The 15586-nt window shown below is 41.2% G+C and overlaps 1 protein-coding gene across 7 annotated transcripts in view; it reads left to right on the top strand.

Moving 5' to 3' along the window:
* The window catches only part of mpp7a (MAGUK p55 scaffold protein 7a), a 159670-nt gene extending 146291 nt beyond the window's left edge, over positions 1-13379 (top strand). For all 7 annotated transcript variants that reach the window (XM_035944633.2, XM_035944634.2, XM_055007126.1 and 4 more), the window contains 3 exons: positions 862-970; positions 2757-2900; positions 10247-13379. In XM_035944633.2, the coding sequence (XP_035800526.2) occupies positions 862-970; positions 2757-2900; positions 10247-10426 (433 nt within the window). In that variant the 3' untranslated portion in view covers positions 10427-13379. The remainder of the gene's footprint in view (positions 1-861; positions 971-2756; positions 2901-10246) is intronic.
* Positions 13380-15586: the final 2207 nt, after the last annotated feature.

The raw sequence follows: 15586 nt of genomic DNA, 5'->3' as shown, positions 1-15586 counted from the left end.
TAGCCAAACCTCCACTGGCATGCTCTACTGTAATCTATATACCTTCCCCTGTGATGACAAACAGCACAGAATGCTGCAAGGTGTGAGTTTCTGGACACGAGCTACTGTAAGCTCTTAAATGAATTTCCCATAACCGTATATGAGGTTTGTTAGAGACTTAAAACTTTCTTACATGGGCAATTACCATAAAACTTTCTTTTGACATGGCATCAGTCAGACTGAGGCAGTCATTCCGTCCGACACTCATCATGAGCAGACTGCAAGCATACCATGCTGTCCTATTAGCTTCAAATTCTTTCCACGTTGTTAGTCTCCTCTCTTTTTTCCTCCTTGTTTCCAGCTAAAAATACTCTGGTGGCTGTTGGTGTGAAAGAGAAAAGATTATCCGGTGGAAAAGTGTTTGTTTGCTCGCACCCATGCATTGCTTGCTAAGCTAAAACCCTTGTGGTTTAAGGCAGAGAAGGTTTTGGCATTTAGGGGCTTTGTGGTCTTTCTGGAACAAACAGGTGTTACTGATTGAAAGGGTAGCGCAGGAGATTATATAAAAACACGCTCGGCCAGAGCGTCTGGTTTTTAAGTTCTGCTAAAGAATGCTATCTTCAGATCTGTCAGCGGTTGAAAGAGTAATCCTCCTGTCCCTGTGGATTTGTAGGGTTTTTATATATCATTATTTCTTAGATGAATCTCAGGAGTGTGCTGACACAGTCGACCAGATTAGGATGAGATTCTAATGTTTCTCCCAAGAGATGTTGGTGTTGCATTAGATTCAAATCCCTCCATGAAGAATTGTTTTTTTTAAAAAGGTGTTTTTTTTTTGCTCTGCAATCTTCTCATCTCCCTTATTTTCATCTCATCTCTCAGGTTCATTGAGTATGGGGAGTACAAAGGGAATTACTACGGGACAAGTCTGGACTCAATACGCTCCGTCCTCAGCAAGAACAAAGTGTGCCTATTGGATGTCCAGCCTCATGTGAGTGACACAAACCCTTCCCATCCCATTCTTCTCACCATCTCTCACTTCCCTGTATTTTTAGCCTTTTGGCACCTTTCCTCACCCATCTTAGAAGCAGATCTCCCTCTTTGCCTGCATTTCTAAAGGCCTTGGCTGTTTGCTGAGTTACCAAAGCAGGTTTCTCATTTTTTAGGGAGCAATTACCGCTAATTTTCTCTATTTGAAGATTTCCTCTTTGGCTTATGTGTCTTGGGTGGTGGTGATCAGACTCTATACAAATGGCTGGCTTGACACTGAGCCCTGACAAACCCCTTAGCATGATTCCCTTCAAAGTGGGACTGGGTCCATATCGTCCAGCCTCTGCCCCACCAGCTCTTCTCTGTTTGTTTTTGTTCAGTGGATAATGACACACAGGCACAAATATATCATTATATAGATTAGCCTGGCAGCTCTTCAAACCTCCCCAGCCTCAGCAGCAATGGGTAGAAAGAGCCTGTGGAAGTTAATGTGGGTGTAGGTACATCTAGGTATGTGGTTTTTGTTTTTGTATGCATTTGTGGTGGTGTGTCAGCCCGTAGTCATTCCATGTACTTCCTCTATAACCCCATTCTCCAGCAGGATTCATGAATCACATCAGTGACAGCGTCAAAGCATGTTATTGCCCCCATGCTGACTCACTAAGTGACTGATGAAAGCCACAATAAATGCTTCCCAGAGGTTGCTCTGCTGCCTGTCCTTTGGGTTTTTATCCATCTTCCTATCAGTTGTGGGTTTAGACCCATTGCCTATTAGCACAGTGAGGAGCCCTGGTCACAGTGCCAGAACCAGAGGACGCCTGATGCCAACACTAACCAAATCTGCCCTCTTCACTAGCTCTGAAGTACCACATTGGTGGAGTTATTTCGCACAATTATCTGTTCATCAAAACAGTATAGTTTCTAGAGAGTCTTAAATAAGAGCAATTTTTAAAGACTCCCTTTTATGACAATCAAGTTTTTTCCCTTGTTATCGTGTACATATGGTGTATTTTATATGCTGAAAGACACATAATGAATGAAATAAGCAGTTAGGACCATGGCTGAGCATGTCCTCTGAAACTACACTGTACTGATGGCAGTCTTAAGAATATAGATTCAGACAAACAAGGCTTCATACCAAAAAAAAGGTGCCAGCTCTGTCAGCTTGCAGCGTGGTATTTTGTGTATCATTTTTCTTCTGCAGAATCAGTTTCTGGTTCTAACATATAGGCCTGAATTGCTCCAATATTGCAACTTGCCATTGTGTTGTGTAAAGAAGTTTTACAGTGTTTACGTGGAGTTGTGGCTGAGCTGATGTGCTCGAGCTGCAGCAAGCAGTGGAGTGGTTGATGGAGAGAGAAGCAGGGGCTTCACAGATCTTCACAAGGAATGGTGTGGAGTTACATCTTAACTATTTTAAAGCAGAATTTGTGACTTTGATACACAGAGGGTTTAATCAGTGGCTGTAAAAAAAACAATCAGCATGAATAAGAAGGCTGTGATTGGTTGACACCTCCCATGACAGGAGGATAGATTATCTAAAATTTCTAATTGGAGTCAAGAGTTAGTGCTGAATTTCAGTCCAGTGATGCCAAAAGTCCTTCCGCAGCTTCAATTGTCTCAACCAATCGATCCCTTCCATTTGTGACAGGTAGAGAAATCTGGACCTGCACTTTGAAAGTCCTCTATACACACTTCATCAGCATGTGATTGTTAAATGATTATTAAATGGCTTTAGCATTGTAGTTTGATCTTTGCCCTCTCAGTTATATTTGTTCTCCTTGCAGACAATAAAACACCTGAGGACAGCAGAGTTTAAACCCTTCATTGTGTTCGTGAAGCCTCCGTCAATCGAGAGACTGAGGGAAACCAGGAAGAATGCCAAAATCATATCAGGCAAAGATGACAAGGGAACTGCCAAACCTTTCATGGTAAGATGGATAGAAGATTTTTCTTAATTAGTGTGTTTTAACAGAATCCTATGAGAATTTGATCCCCGTGATCTATTGTTGAGTAACACTGGATGAGTCAGGTTTGCTTTAAATTACACCATCACAGGAAATAAAAATAAATAATTTCAGTAAATAGTTAACTATCACCTTGAACTCCAACCAGTTTCCACAAACTGGATGGTGTTTGTAAATGCTATTGAGATTAAATGAAGCTAAATGAGTGTTTAATGACCGCTGTGAGGAAATTGGACCATTACAGCACAAGATTACAGGATACAGTTAATAAGGTGTACAGTGGGTAAAGAAAAGACATTTTAAACATACATTCAGGCAGACATTCAGTGGGGGTCTAAACATATTTAAAGATAGTTTTGTGGTCAAGAATTGTAAACCTGGAATGACTATATAAGACCTTTGTCGAAAGGCAGTGAGCTTGAATGATGTCGCTGAATCTGGTGATGAAATGGAGTTGTGCTGCAGAAAACACACTTAACAAATTATCAGCACACAACAGAAACACTTTCTGTGTGCACAGTTTGTGTGTTTGTGTGAGTGATGAGGTCATCCCTTACACACCTTTATCCCAGCCCAGCAGGGACACAGATGAAACCAATTAGCCGGTGTGCTGTGAAGTTGACGGCTGGGGTAGCAGAGGAGTTGGGGTGGGGGTGTGAAGGTGGATGATGGTTTTCCCAGCACCATCGGGCCTGAGGCTTTCTCACTCGCGTGTCTCACTCACCACGGGCAGCGTTAAGGCCAAGATCCCAGTCAGCAACACGGCTGGGATGGCCTGATGGGACACCAGGAGGTGAGAAACATTAGGAGCGAGGGAGGCAGAGAAACAGGCTGTCAAAGAGATGGAGACTGACAGCAGTTTGGAACAGCAGAGGAGGCGATGGGACATGAACTAGGCTTTGCAACGCAGCATGCTGGGCAAAGTGTGACACTTTGCACAGCTGGGGTATCATTTTTATGAAATTTTTTTTTTTTTTAAAAACATATGTCGAAAACACAGATGAACAATGGGAATTGTATCATTCTCCCCTCCACTGTCCCTTAAAGTCACCACAAAACTCTGAATGTTCCTGCCTTTCTTTACATTTTTCAAATCAAGCTTCTTTTCACTTCATAAGTAAACCTGACTTTCACTTCAGGGCAGAAACACACTGGATAAGATATACCAAGCTTACAGCTCCCATTTATTTTCTATGGAAAGCAGCAAGTCTCACAGACAGGCAGTGAACAAGGTCATTCATAGATTTATTTTAAGCAAAAATTAATTGCACCGTTTGTTATCCTGAAAAAGCATCGCAGCTCCAAAGATGCACCCATCTGTAATATAACATTTTGAGTAACAACACTGTTACACTGGACCTAAACAAAGATGAACCTTTGGAAAACCCTAAATCTGACCTGCCTAAATCCTTTTACAGCAAGAGCCTCTGTGGCACTGAGACCTAACTGAAAACAATCTGAAGATAATGGGACTCTGTCAGCAGCCTGATGGACCATCAGTCTTGCACCATATGCCCAAAGCTGCTAGTACCTCCACTTGGATCCTACGTAGTGAAAAAAAAAAAGTTGATTCCCACTCACACATGTCACGTCTGCAGTGACTTACTTCAAAGACAGCTCACATCAGTCAAGATAACTAGACAGAAAAATGTTAAGGAGGAAGAACGTAGACAGCAAAAAGGCAAAAAGCTGGATCACATTTCAGAGGCGCTGCCTCTTCGCCTGGAAATTTGAACTTTCTCAATGTGAAATTCCTCAATTCAAGCCCTCTTTAGAAAGCCTTGTTTGCACACTACTATATATAAATTATAGATTTACACGTCACTCAGGTGGTTTTAAACTTTATGACTGATATGTCTTAATAAGGTCCTTGTGACCAAAACAACAACTTTATTAAGTCAATCCAGAGTGTGGGAATTGATTTTTTTCAATAAGTTGATTCCCTGCACCACAAAGGAGACCAAGCAAGTGATGTGCATGTTGCCTTCTACTCACTGATATAACAGGACCTTAATAGGCTGAGTTTAATTCATACATGCAAACTATGCCCTGAGGGAACTATCTCACCTGTTCTGTGACTCTTTGATCCCTCACTGTCTGATCCTCTGCCCTTACCTTCTGTTTCAAAAGAAATTGTATTATATTAAGAGAATACTCATAGAATCAAATGCAATGAACTTTAAAACTTTATATAGACCATCCTGAGCTCAAACAAGAGGAGTTACAGTGTCACCATTGATGAGTAAATGTTAAGGTTTCATTTCAAGCATGCAGCTGGGCCACCATTGATGGTCAGTTTAAACTTACATCTTGTAGATATTTAGCTGTGCCGTCAAACTTGAATGTATTTTCACATTAGAAAAGCTATCGGAAACTCCAAATTTTGAAAAGCTGTCCCAATTGAGTTGAATTGAATTGCCCTTGAGTTGGTTTGTGACTTTTCTGAACAAAAGTTAATGCGCTACCTGGGAGATGGCCCCACCTTTTTTCGAAAAAGTTCTGCTATTTACATTTTACTATTTTCAAAATCTTCTTTGCTGTAGGAAACAACAGTCTCCAAGCAGCAGCAATACATGTTGTAAATGGCAAGCTTTACTGAAGATTTGGATTGGGCAATAAGACAATCCTGCTTGGTCCTTTCGGTAAATATAAAAAGGGATGTTCTTGTGTGTTTACCCACCAGTTATGGAGAAACTTACATTTTCCAGGAATGTTGCCCCAAAACAAACCCCATCAGCATTTTGCAGGGACATCATCACTGCCTGGGTTTAGCACCACACAAGGTGATTATTATTGGCTTAAAGAAAACCAAAGCATTATTTCCTCCTAGAGCAAAATAATACTGAGAGTAGACAGACTATTCTGACACTCAGTGCTGTGGAGATCAGGCTGTATAAGGCTAATACAGACATAATGTCAGCTCACATCATTCACACAGGTAAATATAATTTGGCCTCAGTGTGCTCCTCATTTCCCAGCTGGGTTCCTTGGAACAATGAGCTTAAATTGTCAGAAACAAGCTGAATGCTAACAATCCATTGCTGTTGCTGTTATTACTCACCGTCCCTTTACTAGCTTAGTGATTCTCTGAAGTAATACAAATATGCCTCCATAAAACAAGGAGACGTGCAGTATTTGAGCCAGGTAACAAATCAGGTCGTGTGTAAACGTCCATGTACACTGACAACCTGCACTGACTTGCTATTGGAGGCTCTGAAAGAGATGCTGTTGTTGTGAGTTGTCTCAGACGTATTCTATCCACCGCCAGCTGTATTTCTGTCTGAGAGAAACAGGTCTGCTTTAATGATAAATTCTGAGGAACAGTCGGCTCATTGTTTCAGCAGAGCAGGCTGACTTTAGCCCCATTATTTGAGGTGGAGATGATTCAGGGCAGGTTTTCAACAACAGTCACTGAACGTGTGATGCAGAAACAAGCAAAACAGGCTGAGGCAATGCATAATCCAAGCTGGAAAATGGTACAATATCTGAAGCGACCACAACCATTTAAAACTGATTTGTAAAGATCTGTTTGCTTTACAACACTGAGAGGACAGGTGTGTTTTAATAGCACAATAAAGCAGGTGTCCTGCTGAGATGTGGCGTGTGTGGTGGTCTTAAAAGATGACACGTGGTTTTGTGCCACTAAAGTGCTGAAAAGCTTTATAGTCCCATAAGGAGAATTTTCTTTACTATTCCGAGTTAACAGCAAAAAGGCCCACAGTTAAATCAGAAAATATAAATACAACAAAGAGAACAATAAAATAATACAAACCAAGAAATCATGACATCAGTCGAAATCTGTAACAAGGAGAAGTAACAGTGGTAAAAGCAAACTGAGAGTCAGCGGCCTCATATAGTGCAATGAAAACGGCCATTTGTCTGGACAAAGTACTTCAACAGGCACAAGACGCTGCATCATTTCATGTGGAAATTAAGCAATCTAATGGCAGTGGGGATAAATGAGTCCCGAGTGCTTTTCTTCTCGAGTTTGGCCCTTCAGAAGTGGCATCAGCTCAAACTGCCCTCGGAGGAGAGCGATCCAGCACGAATCACTGGATGCCAAAAAATGTCCACTCATTTGAACTCTCCCAGCTTTCCATTTTCCTCTTTTACCTTCATTATATCATTATTATCTCTCTGCCCCTCTCATTATAACCTAAACCTACCTTATTATTTTCTTGTTTAGGTTTCTGATTCTCTTTCCATCTCTCTACCCAGCTTGCTGTCCCTTAAGTGGCTTCATGCTGTGATTAATGGTCTTTTACCTGGAATGGTCTAACTAGAGACAGACTCCGAGATGTGCTGGTGGACATGGAAACATCACACACACACACACACACACACACACACAAAGCAGCACACAGCCTCCTAGGTTCATTTAGGATAGGTCACATGGGTTGTCTTTGTGGCTTTGGACACGTTGGTCCAGCAGTGGTGGTCCTGTGAGGGCTTCGGTCCAGATGAGATGACAGCCCCTCAGTGGAACAGAATCCTTCACAGACCAACAAACCTTCTGCCCTCCCTGAGCCCTCTTTAAGTCTCCTCCCTCCTCATTCTGCAAGATGCAGGCCGATAAAACGGTCACATCTTCTTCAACAAAGACAACAGAGCATTAGATGGCATAAGTGTAAGGTATATACATGCTAGACAGCTGGGCAGAAAAAGCAGACAGGGCTTTTCTGACTGTCACAGCGACTGAGTGTTTATATTTAGGTGCGCGGCTAATCCATTATGAAGCGGAAAACCACCAGAAACATTCTGAAGTAACTCCTGGCTGGAAGAAGCGTCTCCAAAAACTGAGCCGTTTAGGAGTTTTCAACTTTTACGAGCTCGTGTTTATGTGCGTACACATTGTATGCACACACTCAGCTGGATCCTGCATGTTTGTGTGAGTGGGAGAAAACGTGCGCTTGAGTTTCTGAGCATGAATGTGTATTTGTGTGTATTTATAATTGTCTGTTTGGCAAAGAGGTTCACTGTAAAACCATATCTGTCCAAGGAATCTGAAGTTGAGTGTTCCCAATAAAAACATCAGGCTAAATCAGTGCAGCCACTTTAGCCCTGCTGTAGCAGTGAGGGCACCATCAGCCAGGACCCACACAGCTGAAACCAGAAAGCCTCCAACGGACCACCGCAGAGAGATACCTGGGCTCTTTCAGAACACTCTATCTATGAATACAGGAGCCCCTGCTAGGCAATATTTACCCCCAACTAGGTAAAAATATGTTATATTGCTATTCCTCACAGTTAGCACGTGGTTTTATTCTTTACACTGGAAAGCTGATTTGCATATTGGAAAATTCTCCATCTACTGCAGGATTTTTGTGCAGGTTTTCACGTTAGAAAGCAAAGATTTAATGCAGCTGCCTATTCTAGTCCAGATGAGACACATCACTATTTTGTGGATATTTCAATAATTAAAATGCACCTAACCTGGCCTAACACGAATCATCTCCTCCAGTAATGCAGTATGTTTAATGCAACATGATTTTTTTCAAATTTAAAATGCTGATTAAGGTAAAAAAAAAAAAAAAAAAGTTTTTTACCTTGTTAACATGTCCATATGATGTATATATATATATATATATATATATGTTGAAAACTGAGAAACTACAGTGTACTGATGACCCTGTCAGAAACACCGATTCAGTCTTACAGGGTTTCATACACAGCAAACTTAAGGAACCAGTCCTGTCAGTTTGCAGGATGGAGCTGTCTGTATCATTATTATTCTTCAGAATTAATGTCCAGTTTAAACATGTGTTGCTAAAATACTTCAGCATTGCAACTTGCCATTCGTAGTAGTTTTACAGTGTAGGTGAGCTGGTGTGTTTGAGCTGCAACAAGCAGGAGGGTTGAGTGAAAAGAGAGGCAGAGACTTTATAGATCTGCACATTCTAAAGGAAGCAACAGCATAGAGTTACAGCTCAGCCATTTTAAGACAGGAAAGGATTATATTCTTAGAAAACTTCTAGATATCTAGCATTGATACGCAGAGATGAGTTTTGGGGCTTAACCAACAACCAGAGAAGGCCCTTAAAAACCACCAACTCTACTTAGCCTGAGGGGATTTTGCTCATATTTTAAAGGTTAGAACACATGTATTTAGCAGTGACAATACAATCTAACCATTTAAAGTCATTTAGGTTAGCCACTGTAGCTGCTATAGCTAAATACATCTGTGTATCAACCCTTAATAGCGACCCAATGCTGTCATCTCCACTGAAAAAACCTTTCACCAAAGATAGAATAACTAATGTAAAATTTGAGCTGCACTATCAGGAGGTGGGATACAGTCGTTGTTTAATAAGTCCCATGTCTTCTGGAGTCTTGAGTCAAATCTCAAGTTACGGTAAAACAACTTAGGGAGCTATGTTGTTGTAGCCACACTGCTTCACACACCAGTGAATCATTCAAAACCATGGATGTCCAGTCTGAGCAGCAGATCCGTGTATTCGAAGGCTTCTCCAACATCAAAATACACAACAGCATTTTATTATATTGATACATGCTATTTTGCAACAAAAACTTTTTTCTTTTTCTGTGAATATATCTTTTATTTTTCATTAAAGTCAAAAGTTTGCGTTAACTCAAGAGTCCTTGGTGTTACAGTGAAGGTCAAGTCTCTACTTGAATCCGCACCTCAGGAGCTGCACATGTGAAACCGTATGATTACTGCTTCCATACAGCCGTGTTCAAAAGTATTTTTTGTCATCCTGAAACCCAGACTGTCCATTTTTGTCAATTTTAACTTCAGTGTGAACTCCAGTAGATCCAGTGATCTGTGCAGCAGGTTCACAGCCTGAGCTCAGCACCATCCACAAGCTGTCATTTCCCCATCACACATATAATATCCTCACTGACAATAATGGATGTTTTACATGCCTGTCTTTTGTAAATTATTGTTATGTTTTGTCCTCTGCTTATTTTGAGCATATTTTATTTTCCCTGTGAATTGGATAACTGTGGGTATTCAGTGGAGGAAATAATGAAAATTCCTTGAGGTCAGGTTGTTGTAGGGAGGTTTTAGTACGTGGTCTCTGCCCGGGTTCATGTGTGGGTACCACGTCTCTGGAAGGTTATTACGGGCTCCGTATGGGCCACTTTGTGTTTATTTGTGTGTTCAAGGGCATGTAATTTCTGTTGACTGTATGTGAATGTATGTCCCGTCCTCTTTACTGTGGTCAGTACTTTCTCTCTGCAGCAGATAGGCTGTCTGAAAGTAACTGCTTTACAGAATTTGTGCTTACGTCTCTGCTTTTTGTGTTTTTCACCTCTATCTTGCTCATCTTATCTTACATCCACTGCAGGAGGAGGACTTTCAGGAGATGCTGTGCACCGCCCAGACCATGGAGACTCAATACGGTCATCTATTTGAGAAGGTTATAGTCAACGATGACCTCTCGGCCGCCTTCAGCGAGCTGCGGTTGGCACTAAAGAAGGTGGAGATGGAGACTCACTGGGTTCCAGTCAGCTGGACTCACTCCTGAGATACCACACTGACTGTAAAAGGAGAAAAGGGAAGGGCTTCAACAGAAATATGCAGGTTTTTCATCTTTTTTATATCTGCTGCGGCTGGTGTTTGGGGGATAACGGGAATAAAACAAGACAGCGCCAGACTGCTGTGTCGCCATACCTGAGCTGCACCCAGCTAAAAAATAAGCATTTGCCTGGGATCAGGTTGGATTTAGACCACAGCCGTGGTCTGGATGTGGATCTCCAGGTCTGACCAGATCTGACGGGGTTGCGGCTGAGGGCTCCTGTCCAGAATCTGGGCCTTGGACATTGATCTGGGTCTCAGTCTGGGTCACACAACTGTGGCCACAAGTTGGAGCTCCTTGGTCCAAACCAGAATGTGGAACGAGCTCGGACCATCACAGCACCAGCAGTCCTGCCAGCACATCAGTAATCTGGCCAGCCAGGACTCCTTCTTTAGTGTGTTTATAACATTAGACCATTAGAAACCAAAGGGATTGACACATTTCTTCTTTGTAGACAACTTACATGCATATGTCTGTAAAAGAACACATCGTCTGAGGGGAAAACGAGGAGAAAAGAAAATATACTTGCCTTCTGTCTTTCTATATTTCTGGGCTTCTACAATGCTTCCATGACTGTTACTCCAAACAAAACACTGTCAGGTACACAGAAAGGGCAATAAGTGTAATTTTATTTAAAAGAAATTAATATATTTTCTAATATCTTCCAGTAGTTTTTGGAATACTTTTTATACACAGTTCTAGACTTTAAGAGCAACCTGATCTCAACTGTAGCCACCTCTGTGACAGAATTTTACACTGGAGGCATCTCTTCTTTCAGTCAAGTGTTTTGATTTCATCTCCCCGGTCTAGTTTTCCCTCTACAAAGCGCATACAGAGCTACTTTATTTTATTTAGGTGTTGTATATTCCATTCGGCAGTGTTTTAAAAAGCCACCCTTTATGTGACGGTGCCCAGCATAACAGCTTTGCCATTGAAAGTCCCAGAACTGGACACTCTTGGCTGTCTGCTAGAAGAAAATGTTCACAATTGTGTTTTATTAGGGTGGAGTCTTTATTTTTATTCACATAAAAAATGGCTTCAGCAAGGCTGCTAATAGTGGCTCCATAGCACACTTCCAGGATTTTAACTTAAGTAGCCGCTCCTGACTTTATGAGCATTAGGAGTTTATTGCTAATTTGAGTCACCCATTCCCAGTCTTACTCATTTTTTACTCAGTCCTTTTCTTTCTAAGCTTTTTATCATAGATATGCTTAACTTTAACTTCTGCAACACTGATTTCAAAAGCAGCTAGTCCTCAAATCTTTTTCTGTTAGTAACATTGTTACAACCCTTGTAGATTGAGGGACTGCTTTCTTGCTGATGCTGAGAAGAATGAGGTTTGAAGATCACTTTCATGTCTATAGGTACAAACCTAGAGTCATGAGGCAGAAGTTCTAATCTTGCACAGAGATTTGAAACAAGGGAGAACAGCTGACCTGGCTCTGTTTTAGCACTACTGGAAGTTGTGGTTTCATGAACTCCTTCCTGCTTGTGAACAGGAACAATAAATTAATTTGTAAGCTTTTTAACTTCAAACAAGCCATTCTACATCCTTCCCACTGACTATATACAATGACGTCACCCACATTTTTTTCTGCTCCGACCATCACCATCTTCAACTGCAAAATGTGTAATAGCTACGGTGGCCACAGCTCAAGAAGTGTCAAAGTAAAGGCAGTAAATTGTGAGATGCGTACATTTTTTGCTTTATGTTTTTTACTAGACTGCATCTATTTCATGTGAGAGCAAAGAAAAAGTCCACATCAGAATGAAAGAATATCTTCTAAAAATCCCAAACATTTTAGAGCGTTTTTTGTAAAAATGATACATTTTGCACTGTGGACCAACACAAATATTAGATCAGACACTGCCCTGAACTGCCTCTGCAGTGCTTTGACAAGTTTTTTCTCCTTGCCTTCAGTCTGCTAAGCTAGGTTAATTGCCCTTGTGCTCTAGGTACATATTTAACATACAGACCTGAAAGTGGCATCAATCTTTTCGCCTACACTACCGTTCAGAAGTTTGGGGTCACCCAGACAATTTCATGTTTTACATGAAAACTCACACTTTCATTCATGTGCTAAAATAACTGCACGGGTTTTCTAATCATCAATGAGACTTTCAACACCATCAGCTAACACAATGTAGCATTAGAACACAGGAGTGATGGTTGCTGGAAATGTTCCTCTGTACCCCTATGGAGATATTCCATTAAAAATCAGCTGTTTCCAGCTAGAATAGTCATTTACCACATTAACAATGTCTACACTGGATTTCTGATTAATTTAATGTTTTCTTCATTGGAAAAAAAATGCTTTTCTTTCAAAAATAAGGACATTTCTAAGTGACCCCAAACCTTTGAACGGCAGTGTAAATCTCAGTAAGAAAGCAAATAAACATATTACCCAGAATGTGTAAATTATTCCCATACTTTTTTAAACTTAGAAAAAAGGCCACCCATACTTTGGGAATCCCCTCATTTAATGTTCAAAGTCCAGCTCAGGTGCCCAAATTCTCTTTATGTGCATTTATTTGACCATTTCTCCCTACTGTTATTTTTGCATACTTGATTTCTGTCCATCTTTTTAAAAGGGTCATTTGAGTGTTGATTCTGTTCATTAAGATAACAGAAGTTAACACAGTTTAAAGGGACTTTAATAACTCTCATCTCTTTACTTGCCCCTAGTTTTTTATTTGTCTTTGTGTAAGATTATGTCCCTTTTTTTATTTTATTTGTCACATCTGCCACCTCTTTTATTGATCAGAATCAGATTTGTACAGTCTCCAGAAATATATTTTACATTTCTTGCTGTAAATGATATGCTGTTTATGAGGCGAGTTGTATGAATTTACATTATTCTTGATAACTGCTATGTTTTATATTAAAGAAAATTCAACTAAACTTGTGTTTCCAATTTATATCTTTAACTGGCCACAGAGTGAGAACAGCGATGTCTGAGAGGGAAATGAATGAGACATATATTCCAGTGTTTCAAGGATTTGCCCTTGAGTGCTATTCACATCTATCTTTGTTCAACTTTTTAGAAAAATGTTCCAAGAATATCTTGGATAGCACATTTCATTTTGTTAATAACAGAACTAGAGAGCAATAAAAGTCAATCACTGGCTGATTTTTTCACTTGTGGGCCATTCCAGCTGAATTAGAGTATTTTCCCTACAATGCTATTACCATTAATTAATGAATTCTGTCTGGCTGTTTGGTGTTGTAGTTGCTCACTTGGTTTGTGTCTCCACAGCATCACTTGTTAAATTCAAATTTTTAATAAATTTGTTATCATCACAATTACACTGTATTACTAAACAGAACCTTTATTTCTGTTTAGCCAAATTTATTACGCATTTTAGACAAATGTCCTGAAATTTTGCAAGAGAAAATGCAAATAAGTCAGTGCAGCACTCTAGCTACTGCTGTTATGCAGACATTAGAAGTTGGGTGTATTGAGTAGGTAAAAGTGCACCAGTTACACCTTGAATAACAATTATTTGGAATTTGTGATGGAGCCATGTGTTACATGTCGTTTTTTGATACATAACCTCTCATTTCAGCTTCAAGAAATGTGGTGTTTAAACTCAGGGTTTTGTAATGTGTACATTACAGGTGTACCTGAACATCCAGGCGGAGTATGAGCTCCTAAAAAAGATGCTATAGATTTGTTGGATGGAGACTGAAGGAAAGGCCCTGAAACCAGTGACTGCTGAAATCACCAGAACAGTGCAACCCAATTAAACCCCAGCGTCCTTCTACAGCTGTGTGCCAAATTACTAACTCAGATGTCGCAGGACCTTTGAAACTAGTGCTTCTATGAACGGGTGTAGTCGGTGGGGGTGGTAAAGGAGGCCCTGGGGGAGTCCAGCCTCCTACCAGCAGCTCACTGGAGGTTTCGGCAGGCCTCCGCTTGATGGTGTTCCAAAGAAATCCCCCACCGGTCCGGATCAGGTCGCCTAGTCTTTCCTCTTTTCCACAGTGCTCACTTTGATAGCTGTGCAGAGCAGGATAAAGATGCAGTGAGGTGGGGGGGAGAGGAGGTGGTGGGGAAGGTCAGGAGGAGGTAATGGCTCTCACTCAGGCCAAAGGGAGGAAGCAGTTATTCCATATCTTGATCTCTTTTCACATCTTGCTTTCATTCTGTTATCCTAATTAGGAGTGCAGAGTGAAGGGGGGAGATGTGAAGGCTGCTAGCTTTGCATACAGGAATATGGCGCTCGTCCTCCATGCCCTCTGAGCTAAGGCCGGCTGAGTGAGCGAGTGGGTGAGTGAGCATGGTTTTCCACTTCCAGAAGCCATCAAGTGCAGTGATCCATGTTTAACACAAGACAAATGCCACCCTGAGTTGTCCTGTGTAGTTGAGCGGTTGAGGGAATGCTTGGACAGTGACAGTCTTAGACATTCTGGAGGTTCTAAGTGAGTGTTAATTGACCCCATTTCCTCTTGCATTGTAATACCAGAGGCAGTCCTGTGTCCTGACCCTTTTTAGCAACATTCTCATGAGTATAGGTGTCCTGGTCACAGACTTGGTGGAGCCAACAAAGTTTTCCAGTTTCTTCGTCAAGTTTGAGTCCTCCCTCTGAGTTCTTGTATCTCTCCACAGTTCTACCCACTCTACTCAAATTCACATCTTTATTCACCTAATATCTCATCTACTGTAGCTTTTTCCATGTGTTTATTTGACTGCGCCTCACTGGAGGTGTCATGGGTGTCAAGCTATGTTTTGCTAGCACTCCAGTTGCCCTACAAGGGAGTGACGCTCCCTGGACTCCCGAGATCTTTACTGTGTAACAAACGATGCGCTCCTGATGCAGTGTCGTGAAGGGTAGTGACAGACGCGCTGTTTTGCTTTTTTGTTTCTTGACGTGACATCAGCCAGCACCTTCAGGAGACCACGACACTGTGAGAGCGATGAGAGGGTTGCAGCAGCCCGGATGCTGTGCTTTATTCACTCCCAGCTGAGGAGGACAGAAACATGTGTTCACAGATTAAGTTTCCCCGGACATGGATAACAAAGGGATAGTGATCAACTACATATGCCAAGGTACTTTAGATGAATGATGATGTAATACTGAAAAATACTATGTGTGTACATGTGAGTC

This window comes from Amphiprion ocellaris, chromosome 22, assembly GCF_022539595.1.
Source record: "Amphiprion ocellaris isolate individual 3 ecotype Okinawa chromosome 22, ASM2253959v1, whole genome shotgun sequence".
NCBI classification, from domain to species: Eukaryota; Metazoa; Chordata; class Actinopteri; family Pomacentridae; genus Amphiprion; species Amphiprion ocellaris.
The sequence above is the reverse complement of the archived record's forward strand: the minus strand, read 5'-3'. Positions and strand labels throughout refer to the sequence as shown.